At 34.7% G+C, this 14,633-nt stretch overlaps 1 protein-coding gene across 1 annotated transcript; it reads left to right on the top strand.

Annotated features, from left to right (window-relative positions):
• Positions 1-1,394: 1,394 nt before the first annotated feature.
• On the top strand, positions 1,395-1,862 carry LOC108600766 (H/ACA ribonucleoprotein complex subunit GAR1-like). Its single transcript, XM_033294871.1, has 2 exons — positions 1,395-1,580; positions 1,653-1,862. Exons 1-2 carry the CDS (start codon positions 1,395-1,397, stop codon positions 1,860-1,862), a joined length of 396 nt encoding a protein of 131 aa, XP_033150762.1.
• Positions 1,863-14,633: the final 12,771 nt, after the last annotated feature.

The raw sequence follows: 14,633 nt of genomic DNA, 5'->3' as shown, positions 1-14,633 counted from the left end.
TTTATATCATATACTACTATATACACACAGCTATGCTATTACGACTACTACTACTATGAAATGAAAGCAAATGCAGATAAATTTATATACATATATAGTATGCAATGCTAATATGCTTTAAATCAATTATTAATTATTATATATACTGTTTATTTTTCTTTTCCTATAGCAGAAGTATCATTAAATTTCTTTAATTTTTTAGTTCAAATCATTTTACATTTACCGTCCTTCACTCTTTACTATAGCTCTTGGATTTAATTTTGTTAAATTCTTTGTTGTTTGCACATATGAAAAAATCATGATAATATACATACTTCTATGCACCTATTGTTTTTGATGCATATCCTGCCTATTTCTGTGTAGTTGGTTTATAATTTTTCCCAACAACAGTAACGAAGAACATTTATTCCAGATACTGCCACATAATATATCTATATCCAGGCAGCACAACATGGTTTTATATTAGTAATACAATTGCATTTTTGGCTTTGTTTACTAATTACCTTATGTCAAGTTGGTAAGCAGATTAAATTAAATATTTGCATTTATAAATGACATTAAAGAGAATCTGGACTTTCTGAACATAACGAGAAATGTTATTTATAATACTCTTACTTATAATGCAATACTATTTTTCGTGTTTTCCATGCTGTGAGAATAGAGCGTTAGCGTGTGCATTATTAGACTGTGGCTTACCTTCCGTACACATGCCTCAAACCTTTATGTCGCAATGATTTCTGCGAATATTTTTAAAAAATTGATTTCACTTTTTTTGCCATGAAGTCTTTTTTTTGTTTATTTGTTTGGTTTACCTTGATGTGGGGGGGGGGGGGGGAGTTTTTTTTTTTTTTTTTTTTTTTTTGTTTTTTTTGTTAAAGTTCAAAAATATTCTTTTATTTCTTTTACTTCATTAGATCTTTTTAAATCTTTTTTTAGTAATTTCTGGAATTTCTGGTAACTTTTTGTTTTAAAATGAATAAGAATGTGTTGGTACCAATTGTTTATGAATTTTAAATATAGTTAATAAGTTTTTTCATTTGTTGCCCAGTGTTATTGATGTCATTTTAGTTATGCGCCCAGCAACATTAACAGTTAAAAGAAAAACCCCAAAAAGCGTAAATTTGAAAAGAGCTCGTCTAGTTAAACTTAAAGCATGAAATGTAAACAATTGAAATATTCTATTGTTTAACTTTCATGCGTCTTAGCTTGCATATTTACAACTGTTTAAACAAACGTCTTTCAAAATTCCAATCACTTTGACTGTGACGTCTTAGAAGCCGCACAGCTGTCTAAACTTGCCAAAAAAAAAAATGCTAGCTTGAAATTCTACTATAAAAAGCCGAGCAGTTAAGCTTAATTTATCATTCGATAAAGTTGAAAGTGAATTAACAACAATGAATACCAAGACTTTGATGCTTAGCTGCGCCTTCTTGGCCATACTTGTGGCCTATGTGCCATTGAGCAACGCTGCAGCCTGCACTGATGAGATCAATGGCGATTGCACTGACTGCACGAATGCCGTTAATTTTGAACATGCTGATTGCCTTGCTGTTGTTCCTCCTACGGATGATGATGAGGATGTTGAGGACGATGAGGTATCGACCATAGCTCCCGTTGATGAAGATGATGATGATGAAGGAGACGATACTGAGACTGAAGAAGTAGAGTCAACCACTGGCGATTGTGGTGGACGCGGTCCACGTGGACCTCATAGGCATCACCATGGACGCAGAGGTGGCCGCAGAGGTGGACGCGGTGGCAGACGTGGTGGATTCGGTGGACGCGGTGGATTCGGTGGACGCAGCGGTGGCTTCGGCGGTCGTGGTGGTCGCTTCGGCAGGCGCGGCGGACGTCGTAACTAAACAAAACAAAAATGTTTAAAATCATTTTTTGTTTACATAATAAATTTGACTGGCATAAATATTCATTTTAATTATTATTTCTATACTCAGAAGCGAATTTTAGCTCTGTTTTATTTCTTAGAATTTCGACAAACAAGCAACATTTAAATTCGTAGTATAAATTTTTGTTAGTGCTCGGCAATTCTCAGAAGCGACAAAAGCCATACAAATCAATTTCTATTTATGTGAGAAATGCAAATATGAAAATAGTTATAATATAGTATTAGTTATTATATTCCATTCAATAAGTGGCGGCAAAAGGTAAATTTGAAATATAGTTTTTAATTAATAACGAAATTTTCCATAGAATTTTGTTCTTTATTGTTGCCACACATACAAGTGCAACCAAAAGCCGCAGCCCAGTGTGTCAAGGTATCAGAATGTAGAGAGAGGTAACCAGAAAATATTTTGTATGCCAACGAAGAGTCAATTACACATGCACTAACTGTGGCAGCAACAAAATGTTGCATGTTTGTGTGATTTGCGGCAAGTGAAGCAAAAATCAAATGTCAAGCATAACAACTCGGCCCAAAAATTTAGTCAGAGCAGGCGGCGGCACCTGCACCAAAGCTGAGAGCTGTCTGGCGTTGTTAAGCTTGTTGCAAGTTCGTTTCTATGTATGTGTGTGGCATGAAATTGATAGAGACTCGCTCGAAGAAAAGCTGTCAGTTAAACTCTCGCTCTCGCTCTCTCTCTCTCTCATTCCCTGTCTCTGTCTCTTCAGCTGTCTCTGTTGGTGTCGTAATTGATTTTGGCGATAATTGATTTGATTTTTGCAACGAGCAGCGAGCGCAACGAGAGCGAGAGAGAAAAACGCTGATTTTTCAGTATAACGTGCCACATCAGCATGCCGCAGTGCCTTGCCACTTGCCACTTGCCACTCGCACAAGCTAAGGGAGAGTTATAGCTGCAAATGAAAACGAAAAGTCAGTTCAGCAAATTGGGTCAGCGTCCAACAACAACAACAAAATCAGTGTGGCAACAACTTTTACAGCTTGCTGCCAATTTCCAAGCCAAGTTGCAACTTACAAGTTGCATCAATGACAAGTCTATCTCTATCTCGCTCTAGCTGTGCGCTGTAATTGTTTTAAATTAATTTCGCAAATGCGCAACTTTTAATTGTTATCGAAACGTGAATTCATTGCCGCCACCCAACCGCCCACACCACCCAACCCACCCAACAATAGCCAAAGTAACGGCTACTAGTCTGCATTGCATTTTCTTTGTTTCCTTGCTATTGCAAACAAATTTGTTGGGCTCCGGCCCAGCCTTAAAGCCAAACAAAGTAATTTCTAGACATTTTCTTTTTGTTTTTCCTCCATTTCCCACTCTCGGCGCGCACTTAAATCTTTCAACACTGTTGCATTCTCGAGCTGCCAACTTCAGCTTCTCTTGCTCTTCTCTATGCAAACTTCAAAACTTCTGTCATGACCAGCAGCAGCAGCAGAAGATTCGTTTCGATTACAAATCGTGACGACGTGACTCGCATATCGACGACTAAGGCAACTCAGCAAAAATTCAGATTTAGCCCAGCGGACACTTAGAACAAAAAATACAAAAAAATAAAAAACAGACAAAAGCAGAAGCAAAATTGTTGGCATTTAAGATTTGCATTTGAATTTCAATTTCGCGAGACAGTTTTTTAGCTTTTCAAAGTGTTTTCTTTATCATAGATTTTCACGCTCACGTGCTGCACAATTTGCTTTTTTTTTTATAATACACTTGAGCAAATTAATTTAAATTAAATAAGCGAGCTGCTTTAAATAATTTCTTAAAGCATACAAAAATTTGAAGCTAATAGAATAAAAATTGCGTAAGCAAATAATATTCCAAAAAATGTTTACAAAGCTATTGTTTTAAATTTTTTTATGATTTAGTACATTTTAAAAATTTTTGCAAGTATATTTTTGATTATTTTGCTGTTGCTTTAGCGTCGCTTAAATTAAAAAAAATATTATTTTAAACTAAAATATAACAATTTCAGAACTTTCAGTATTTTACTTTATTATTCTCGCATCTTTCAGCTTAAGTTTTCTAAACTTAAATTATATTAAATAAATGTAGTGCTATACAATAAAATATTTTGAATGGAAGAATTCTACTAAAAACATTTAGAGCAGTAAATGCATAAAAGTAATGAAAACTTTTACACAAAAATACATTTAGAATTGAAGCTCTTTACATTTTAGGACAATTGTACTGCCAGCTATCGTATATTTGCTTCTTCTTGCTTTTTTGTTTAATTTTCTTTTAGCTTTAAGTCTTACAATGTCTGCAATTTGTTGTTGCTTTTGCCTTGCGCACCTTTTTAATTGCCAACAATTGTTCTAAACTGTCCACTTTGGACGCCCACGCCCACTGCCCACTTTTCAGCTTATTAACTTGCACGGACGCTGCGCTCGTCGTTTGCAGTCAATTAAAATTGGCATAGAAATTGCAAAAAGCTTTAAAGCTGCTTGGAGCCGTCGCTCGCTCCTGTACTCCACTTCAGTTTCATCTGGAACTGCCTTGTGCTCATTTCTATGTCTGTTGTACAATTTGTGCCTCATTCATTGGCTCGAGGCTTGAGCCGCGCCGCTTCCTTTTTTCGGTGGCAGCACAATGGAATAGAAAACTTTTAGCTAATTTCATGGAATTGTTTGCTTGCCAAGTTGGCACAAGAAATAGTTTGCTGGGGCGGCAGGGGGGGCAAGTTGCAGCTGCAACTTTTACACATTTCTTTGCAATTTGACGTGGCTCACATTTCATGGAAGCAACCCAACCCAACCCACCCACTCGCTATAGAGCCGCCACCACTATCCGCTTTTGCATTTATATTTAAAGCCCCGTTTTCCATTCAGCGGCGGCCGCTTTTCAAAACGTAAAATTTTCTAATTTTATTTGCCCAGGCACAGTACAAAAGCATCCTGGCGTGCGCTTATTATCCTGTGCGTGCGTGCGCTCCGCTCTCTCTCCCATTCGCTTCGGCATGGGCACAGCTGCGGCATTGTTTGCATCCTGGACATGGACATGGGCTCGCCGGCCGCTTCAGCTACAGCTGCTGGGCATTGCTTTTAATACCTATTAAGCCCTGCAATTAGTGAAGTATTGGTTTTTGAATGTGCATACTTAAACACACTACACACACACAGCAGTATACATCACATTCAATGGCATAGACACTTGTGTGGCTGGTGGGGGGTGCGTACACTTTGATTTATAGTTAAGTTTTATTCGGGCGAGCGGGAGCAGCGGATCAAAGTTTCGGCTGCATTTAAAATTTTGCCGCACAATCGAACTCGAACTGCTATTTAAGTTAGAAATATTGCTAAAGTGCACAAAATGCCAAAATTTGCTGCTAGAAAAAGGCATATAAACAATAAATAAAAGAAAGCAACGCATTTATAATAAAAAAGAAACAAGCTTAGATTAAAACAAAGACATTTACATAGGACATAAAATAGAAATGCATAATTTCTTATTGTGTTTAGTATTTTTTGATGAAGAATAATTATATTTTTAAAATTTAGGAAATTTTTATAAATATACATTTTTTGTATGTGTATATATGAATCACAATAAAATACAAAAATCCTATCTGGCTATATGAATATTATGATAAAATTTAGACAAAAATTTATTTAGAATATTATCTGGAATATTGGCTAAATGAATATTAGGACAACATTAATACAAAAATTAATTTAAAATGTTCTTTTTAAGTTTTAGTGCATTTTCTCATTGTTGCTTTTTGTCTTTTTTTATTAACCAAGTTTTAATATTAATTTAAAAAATGCATATATTATTTTGATGCTATAAAGAAGCTATTTTAGTAACTTTAAATATTTTAAAAATTACAATAATAAGCTAATATTTGGGGAAAGGGTTAATTTCACATTTTGTGATAAACTCGTCGTGTGCTCTACCCCTTTTTCTTTTCAGTGTTGTTGGGTTTTGTAATTTTTGGAATTTCGTATGCTGTATGCGCCCAACTAAAGGAAGCGAAGAAGCAGCAGCAGCTGCCTGCTAGACCGCGATATGCGTACACTGGCTGCAGTTCTTCGCCCAAGAGTGTGCGAGCTGCACAATGGCATTCCATATCAGGGCGTTGGTGTGGGCGTGGCACTGCATCAAAGCGACCACAGACAAGGGAACAGCGTTGTAAGCCACGCACGCTGCTTATTAAGTTTGTTTATTTTTTGATTAAGCGAATTTACGGGCAACGTAGCCGTAGCCGAAGCCGGAGCCACAGCCACGTGCTCCCCGGGCAACTGAAACTGCCTCTAAAGTTTTTTAAAAAAATGCAGCACGCTTGAAAAATGATTTTTGGCAATTAGCAAAGGCAGGCGACCGACCAAGAGGAAAAATATTTTTTTAACCTTAACGTTTTCCTTTTTTTTTTTTGGGAAGACACGCGCTGGCTTTATTATGCTTTTGGTGCTTGCAACCTGAGGGAATCGCGTGTATATATAATATTTGCTGGCGTTGCATATTTTTCAACATGTTGGCACCCACCCCACCCACTCTCAGTCACTTACATGCCGCGTGCTGGTGCGTGCGTCCACGCCCAGCGCAGTAGCAACGCCCAGCAGCGCTACCAGCCCGAGCTGCATAATAATGTTATTAAATTAAATATTTGCTTTAGGGGTATAAAATTTCATAATTTAATTAATTTTTTTTCTTTCAGCTAGCGCTCATGTCTTGAAAAAATATTGAATTTTACGCTTGGTGTTTGATAAATGATTACCACGGTAGCACGAGAGGTGGGCATTGAGGGTTGGGTTGGCAACAGTGTTCAGGGCTGGGGGTTGGAAATTATAATAATGTTGATGTGCCACTGAGATTTACTTGAAAGACCGAAAAGGTAATAAGCAAACAAAAAAATTACATTAGAAATTAAAACGTTAAAGCAGAAATCATAAAATGTAAATAAAGTTGCTGGGGGGAGGTCCAAGTAAAGTTGCCAGAGCTGCGCAGCTGAGCTGATTGGTCAAAGCGCCGTTAGTTCAATACAAAAGTGAGCGCCAAGCAATGAGAGCGAAGTAAACTCGCTGCCTGCGTCGACGTCTCAGCTTCAAGCGCTGTCTAGAGCGCAGCTGTCTCGTTTTGCAAAGCGCCGTTAGTTTTGCGTATGACAAAATTGAGCGATAAGCAGTCAAAACGAATCGAACTGACTGCGCCTCGACTGCGCAGCTGTCTAGCTTGGCAAACTGCCGTTAGACAAAAGTGAGCGCCAAGCAATGAGAGCGCGTAACTTTTACTCTCAGCACGAGTCAATTGACTGCGCTGCACCTGCGCTCACTTCTATTAACAGTGCTGTTAGTCTTTGAGCGATTGCTGCGCTGTTGGCGACTTCGGTCAATGCTTAAGCTTAACATAGACTAAAAATTATTGCGTGTGGGGTCAGCAATGTTAGTCGCTTGCTTGAGATCATTATTACGCTGTCTCATTAGCAAAATTACAATTGCAAAAGCACAAATATTTTAAAAAATCTGTTTTAATTTTTCGTGTTAGATTTTAATAATATGCATTGATTATAATAATTTTTTATTAAAAATAAATTGCATACATTTTGTTTAGCAGTCTCAGTCAGCTGTTAATTTTAGCTTCAATTGCTACTCAGTATTAAAATTTTTCTCTAATGTTTTATCTTTCACTCTAAGCTGTCGATAATCTAACTTCATCATCATGTCGATGTCATGCACTGCATGTCGCTAATTTGCTATGGTTCATGACTTAAGCGCCTTAACCCATGTTACCTTTTTCCATTATTAACTGCACATATATTTTTTTTTGAGCCGCTGCTCTCGCAGTAAATCTTGAGGCTTAGGCAAAAAGTCAAAAGAACCATAGAAAAGCTGATTTAACAGCTAAATGCAAATCATTTTCAATTAGCACCACCCAAACTGGCAACGGGCAAGCCAATTAGTACATCAGTTGCAGCAACGTCAGTCCTGGCAGGCAGTCAGTCGAAACAGGATACGCACCTTTTGGCTGCTGTGCCTGCTGTTGGGTTTTGGTTCTGGGCAAATCCGTTCGGGTAAACGTAAACCATGCAAAATCCTATAAAGCAACCAACGCCGACTGCAACTGCAGTCAATTTCCGTTTGACGTTGCAAAATGTGTCAACTATGCCAGGATTACAATCACACACGCACACTCACACACACACATGCAACATACGCTGCTGTCCCTTTATTCGTTGTTGTTGGCTGGCCTGGGCTACGAGCCGTAAATTTTTCAACGCATATGCCAATTTTCCTGTCAAGTTCTTTTACTTGCAACCTACTGACTCCTGCCTCGGCCACGCCCACCGCGAGCACTGCAGTTTGTGAAATTGTCAATCGGCTACGATTTTGCCACTCAAAGGGGTTAATTGCAATTTGATTGTGGGAACACTTGCAAGCAGTTGGTGCTTTAATTATGAATTACTAAGTGCCTGTCCGCTATAATTGAATTATAATTTTTATATTTATGTGGACCACTGACTTGACTTGTCCAACATTGAGTCATCAAAGTGACAAGCAAATGCATTTTAAATTATAAATAATTTAATTGCCACTGCTAGAGTTTAATTGATACGTCAAAGGCGTGCAACGTTTGGGGGTGTGGCGGCATTTTCTATGAATTGAGGTTGGCAAATAATGATGGCAGTAATATCGAGAGTTGCTTGACATCTTTGTTTAAAAGTATTTATGTGCTTAGAATGCCCAATAATAATAATTTAATATATAGAAAATTAATTCCTTTGGTGCTTTATTGCCCACAAATAATAATTTTATAAAATTTATCAAGATTGCTAATTAAAATTGACAAAAATCGTTAAGGCAAAATAAAATTAAATACAATTTTATAAAAGAAAAGTTCTGAGACTGTTGCAACTTTCATCCTAATCCATAAGCCACTGATATTGACCAAAGCAATCGACGTTTTTTTTATCAGCCCTCGAGCTAAACTTAAGCAATTCAATATACAAATTAAGACAAGGAAAAGCGTTGCATAAACAAGGCCCCCAAAGCAAAGGTCTCACATTTTTATATAATTTATAGCTGCTCTGTTTTCATGCTGAGTGGCAAGTACATAAATCAATAAAAGTTTGTTTTTATTTTTTTGTGCTGTTGTTGCGGCTGCTGCTGCTGATTATGCTTGGGAATCATGGCAACTAAGCAGCTTAGTCCCAACTGCTTATTGATGCATTTATGTAACATTAAGAAAATTTACAAGCTACAACACAAATAAATCAATAGAATTTTCGGGTATTTAATTGTTGCGACAGGTTTGAGGCAAAGGGCCAGTCCGCTACGCTCTTCACAGCTTGGAAAACACGAAAAGTGCATTAAGTAGAGTTAATAACATTTTCGTATGTTCAGAGTCCAGACTCAATGTCATTTAAAATGCATATTTTAATTTATGGCTTACAACTTGACAAGGCTTTATTGTTAACAAAGCCATGCAATTGTAACTAAATGAAACATGTTGTGTCTGGGCATATAATACTGAGTTCTGCATAAATGTTCTTGTTGTTGCTGTTGTTGGAAAATAACCATAAAGATAGGCGAGTATGTCAAAACAATGGGCAAAAGGTATATCAGGTTTTTTTTATGTGCAACAATAAGAATTTTAAATAATTTAAAAGAGTATGTGAGGGTAAATGTAAATGTTTGATAAATTTTATAGAAGAAAAATAAACTATAAAAAAACTAAGCAGCTGTTACCTAATTAGAAAAACTGTCTTAGATATTTATACAATTTTTTTTAAATTTATTCATTGCTTACACATACAAAAGAAACTTATTTAAATAGAAAAAATTATATTAGATATTTTAAATTTTGTTTTATAAAAATTGTCATTAATATTTTTATTATTCTTACACACATTTTTTATTTTGGCATATAATATAATTATAACAAACTAATAGCAAAAATATCCACCACTTTAAATTAAAAAAAAATCAAACGACCAGAAATTCTTTCAGATATTTTCAATTTTTCAACTCATTCATTGATATATATTCTTTAGCACATTTACACATTTATTATTTATGACTATTTTGCAAAAACATTCATATGTTCATACCTATATTAAATTTATATTATTAATTTTATTACAAAAATTAGTGTTTTCTTGCTTAATTCTTTTTTTTAATTACCCAATTAAATGCTTAATTTTACTGCAGTCATAAAATAACAAAATTTATTGTTTGTAAACACAAAGCTTAAATATAATCTGTATTTTTAAATACAGAATATTCTTTGATTGAAATAGATAATGCACTTTCTATAGAAGCTTATGCAATTGTTAAGCTTATGCACTTGACAGAGCATTAAATTGACGACTTGTTGTGGGGGCATGAAATTTTCTTTTCATTTTCATTTTTCAGCTGCAGTTATATTCAGTTATTTTGCCATCCGCTGTTTTCTATGCTTACAATTTATGACACACGCCAGCAATTTGTGCAGCAGCTACATGCAACACAACAAAAATGAAATGAATGTTGTTGCTATCGCGTGGCAGCATTGCTGCTGCCCCCTTGCCACAGTTTTGGGGTGACGACTAGACACTGAGCATTATTAAAAGGTAAATATTGCCCAAGCAAACAATCAAAAAAAAACAGAAAAAACAAAACGACGATACCCAAAAAATGTTCGACAAGAAATTTTATGCGCTTTTTTTATTTCATAGTTTTTCTATTTTCCTTTTCCTGTTTTTTGCGCTAGCGACGTTATTTTGGATTTTTGTGAGATTTACGAGACATTTGAGGAGCAAGCGCATAAATTCCAATGAACCAAGCCACAGACACATGTGTGCGTGTGTGTGTGTGTGCGTGTGTGTGGCATACTCAAGTGCATTTAATTAGAGCAGCAGCAGCTACGTCTTGCCTATGGGCAGAGCAGAGTTTTTCTTTGTTTGGCATATTTTCCATGTCTCCAATTAAAACGAATGCGTTCATTGATCCGCCTTTGGCTGCGTGTTAGCAGCAGAGGCAGCAGAGCAGGCGGGGTGGGTTGGGGGGTAGCTGCAGTTTGTGTGTGTCCAATTGTATTTGTGTGTGTGTGTGTTTTTTTTTTAAGGGGAGCTGCTGGTTGTTGTCGTTGCTTATCGGGCGCTATAAATCTTGATACGCTGTCATGTTCTGTCTAATTAGCAATATGTCAATAAACTTAATTTAATTTTTCTACTGTGTGTGTGCACACATATATGTGAGTCAGTGTGCATTTGTGTTTGCCCCTGGGCGTGTTGCTGCCACTTGGGGGTTGGGGTGCAGAGACTTAACATAAATACTTTAAATTTTGTTGCTGCTCCGATTGCATTCGCTGCATATTTGAATGAAATTTAAGCTGCACTTTGGAATTTGCTGTTCGAAAGTCCTTTAAGACATTTTTTTTATTGTTTTTGTTTTTATGGCTTTTAAAGTGGACCGAACATAGTTTATATTCATCGATGTTTATGTTTCATTGCATATTCGAATTTAAGTGTCACCAAGCTACAAATACAAACATAGATATGTAGCTATAAAATTTTTAAAAATTATTTTTGAATGATTAATGCACTTATTTATATTTATTTGTTTTTTTTTTTGCTTACAAATGTAGCTAAGAATTTATTAAATTATTTTAATAAATTTATAAATTTTTTTTTTATGTAAATATTGCTTTCAAATATATAACTGACGTTTAAGTAAATAGTTTTATTTTTTTAATTGTTAATTTTTCAATAAATTTTCAATTTATTTCTGTAGCTTAATGCAAAATGATAAATTAACTGTCAAAGGTCAAGCTCTCGCTCAACTGCCACTTAAATTATGCTAACTATTACTATCAGCCAAAGTTTCAATAACCAAACTAATTGTAAATGAAACTAACGCTATTCCTATAAATTTTACACACACCCCCGAAAATTTGACAGAAATTGGAATTTGCAAATGGGCGAAAACCAACAAAATGCAACAGCAACAAAATTTGCAGCAGTTTGCACCTTTTATATAATTTCCTTTAATCAATTATGTGCAACTGTCTTTCTATGTATGCGTGTGTGTGTGTGTTTTGACAATAACAAAGCAAATCGCTTGCCTGTACTATATGCAATAATAATGGTAAATTCAACAAATTTACGACATCGAAATGCGCGTCGACTGTCAACATGTTGAAAATAAATTACAAAACATTATTAGCATGGCCAGCGGGGTTGATCGATGGGCGGTCAATACGCATATGTTTGTGTGTGTGTGTGTCTAGGTGGGCGTGGCCATGGACATGCTCAAATCAAATGAATTACCGAATCGGCTAAGCGAAAATTTATAGCGACAGATGTTTTCGACTATAGAATAGACAGAAGATATGCAAATCAATCGACTAGAAAAATTATAGATTAGCTAAATTCATGTTTCAAAAGCAAAATGTATGACGCAAAATATTTAAAATATTAAATAAATACATAAATATAAAAGCCATATTTTTAATATAATATAAATAATTATAAAATACATTTTTTAAAGTAAGAAAAATTAAATAAAACCTTAAAAATAATAAATAAATATATTATAAAAAATAAACAATAAATAAATACAACATAAGTATGAGAAATAAAATTTTTAAATAAATAAAATTTATTTTTAACAACTGATTAAAACAAATAAATAGCTCAGAGCATTTTATATTATTCTTTTTTATATTTGCTACAGTCAATTAAAGCTAAAGACAAGCGATTTAACCATAAACGGTATAAAGGACACTTACACACACACATACATATTTAATTAAATTGCATGGGGAGCACATAAAAAGTGCCATGTTTAATCATTGTTTGATAATTTGTCAAGCCTCAGAGAATCGGTCGAGCGTAAATGAAAATGAAAATTAATTGATAAACGCTGATAAATACGTTTAATTTGCAACCAAAAATCACATTAATTGCATTACACACAGACAGACAGACAGACGGACTAGCATATGGTGTAACGCAAGCGGAGATCAAAAGGCAAAAAAGTCCCAACAGCTAATGGTCAAGTGAGCCGATGAGGGTGTTGAGTAGACCAGCAGAGTAGAGAGACAAGCAGATAGACAAACAGACGGGCGTCAACCACCAGTCAAAAGCAGAGAGACTAACACACACACACACACATGCATATTGTGAACAATTAGTGACACTGTGCGGGAACCAAGTGGACAGTTCCAGGTGGGAACACAGTGGGCAAATGGGCATTTTTAGCGAAATAAAATGAATTTCAAGATATATTTATTTAAACGCTTTTTTATATAGTTTTTTAGTTTTTATAGTTTTTTATAGTTAAGCAAAATTCAACAAAATTTTTAAAAAATAAATTGATATATTAATTTAGTTTTTATAAATTTATGACAAAAAAATGATACAATAAATGCAATTCACAGCTTATGGTACAAAATTAAATATATTATTATTCATAAAAAAGATTAATTCAGAATTAAATTCAATCGTTTATTGTGTCAGTTCAAGAAAAATTAAAAATTTGTTAGCAAATAAACAAATAATTGTTGCATTTTATATTAATATATTGTACTTTTCAATTAAACAAAACTATAAACTTATTATATGAACATTTTTTCTAGTTTATTCGGAATCTTCTGAGTCGGGCTCTTGGAGATAAATTGGCTATAAACAACCTATGATAACTAAGGAATCTTTTATCAAGTGGTAAGAATAAAATAAACTTAAAATTAGAGTTAATTTATCCACTGTATGTGGAATGCTAGACAGACAGCGTGGCTATCAATAGAGAGAAGAGAGCGTTCGAGTTGGCAGACAGCAGGTACAAGTATTTGCCACAAATTGTTTATCTGTGTGCATATATGTGTGCATCTGTGTGTGTGTGTGTGCGCTTTGTTGTCAACAATATGCGAAATTAAAGCCATGCCAGGCATCTCCTTAGCACATTCGGCACGTAGTTTGACAGTTTGTCGATTGGCACACATCTGCGCAAATCGAATTAATGTTCACGCATGATTTGTCCCCACTGTACCTATATAGCTAGCTATAGTTTGTCATTCTTGTACGAGTGGGTGTGGGGTGGGGTTGCGCCTGCAGTCATCAAAGTGTAGAAAAATTAATTAAGCTGCTTGTTATGAGCTCAAACAACATCGAGCTAAGTAGACATAGACGAGTGGCAAAGTTGCTAAGAATCGGTAAGAGATATTTAATAATAATAATGAAGTAGCAAAAGCATAAATTGCATGTTGCTTACTTTACTCGCTCAATTGCATGCACTGGAAATTCAACCAAAGCTGCAAATAATGACAAAATTCTCAAGTTTCCAGTTAAATGCATAAATGTAAATAAATATTGTGAAAAAGAAATGTTAAAAGCTAATGCTAAAAAGGCAAAAGTTCAAAGTGTTTTTCCTTAAACGAAAATGTTATTAAAAACGTTAGTCAACATTTATTTATTAGCTAAATATCAAAAATGTGCAGTCAATTGCAAAATATTAAATTAAAACTATTGCAATTAAATCAAAGAAAGCAGCAAATGTTATTTTATTTATATATAAAACACACACATAAAAAGTAATTATAAAAGACGCACAGATACGAATTAAGCAATAGCCAAATATATAGAAAATTAATTTCATTGGTGCTTTATTGTCGCAAATAATTTTATAAAATTGATTAAAATTGATAATTAAATTAAGCTACAATTAAATTATTTATTTTTGTTTTAAAGTGAGCCAACTTTCATTACTTTTTATGCACTTTAATAAAATAAATTTTAAAAAAAGCAAT

Source organism: Drosophila busckii, unplaced genomic scaffold (genome assembly GCF_011750605.1).
Source record: "Drosophila busckii strain San Diego stock center, stock number 13000-0081.31 unplaced genomic scaffold, ASM1175060v1 hic_scaffold_57, whole genome shotgun sequence".
Lineage (NCBI taxonomy): Eukaryota > Metazoa > Arthropoda > Insecta > Diptera > Drosophilidae > Drosophila > Drosophila busckii.
This window is presented reverse-complemented; position numbering and strand designations above follow the sequence as displayed.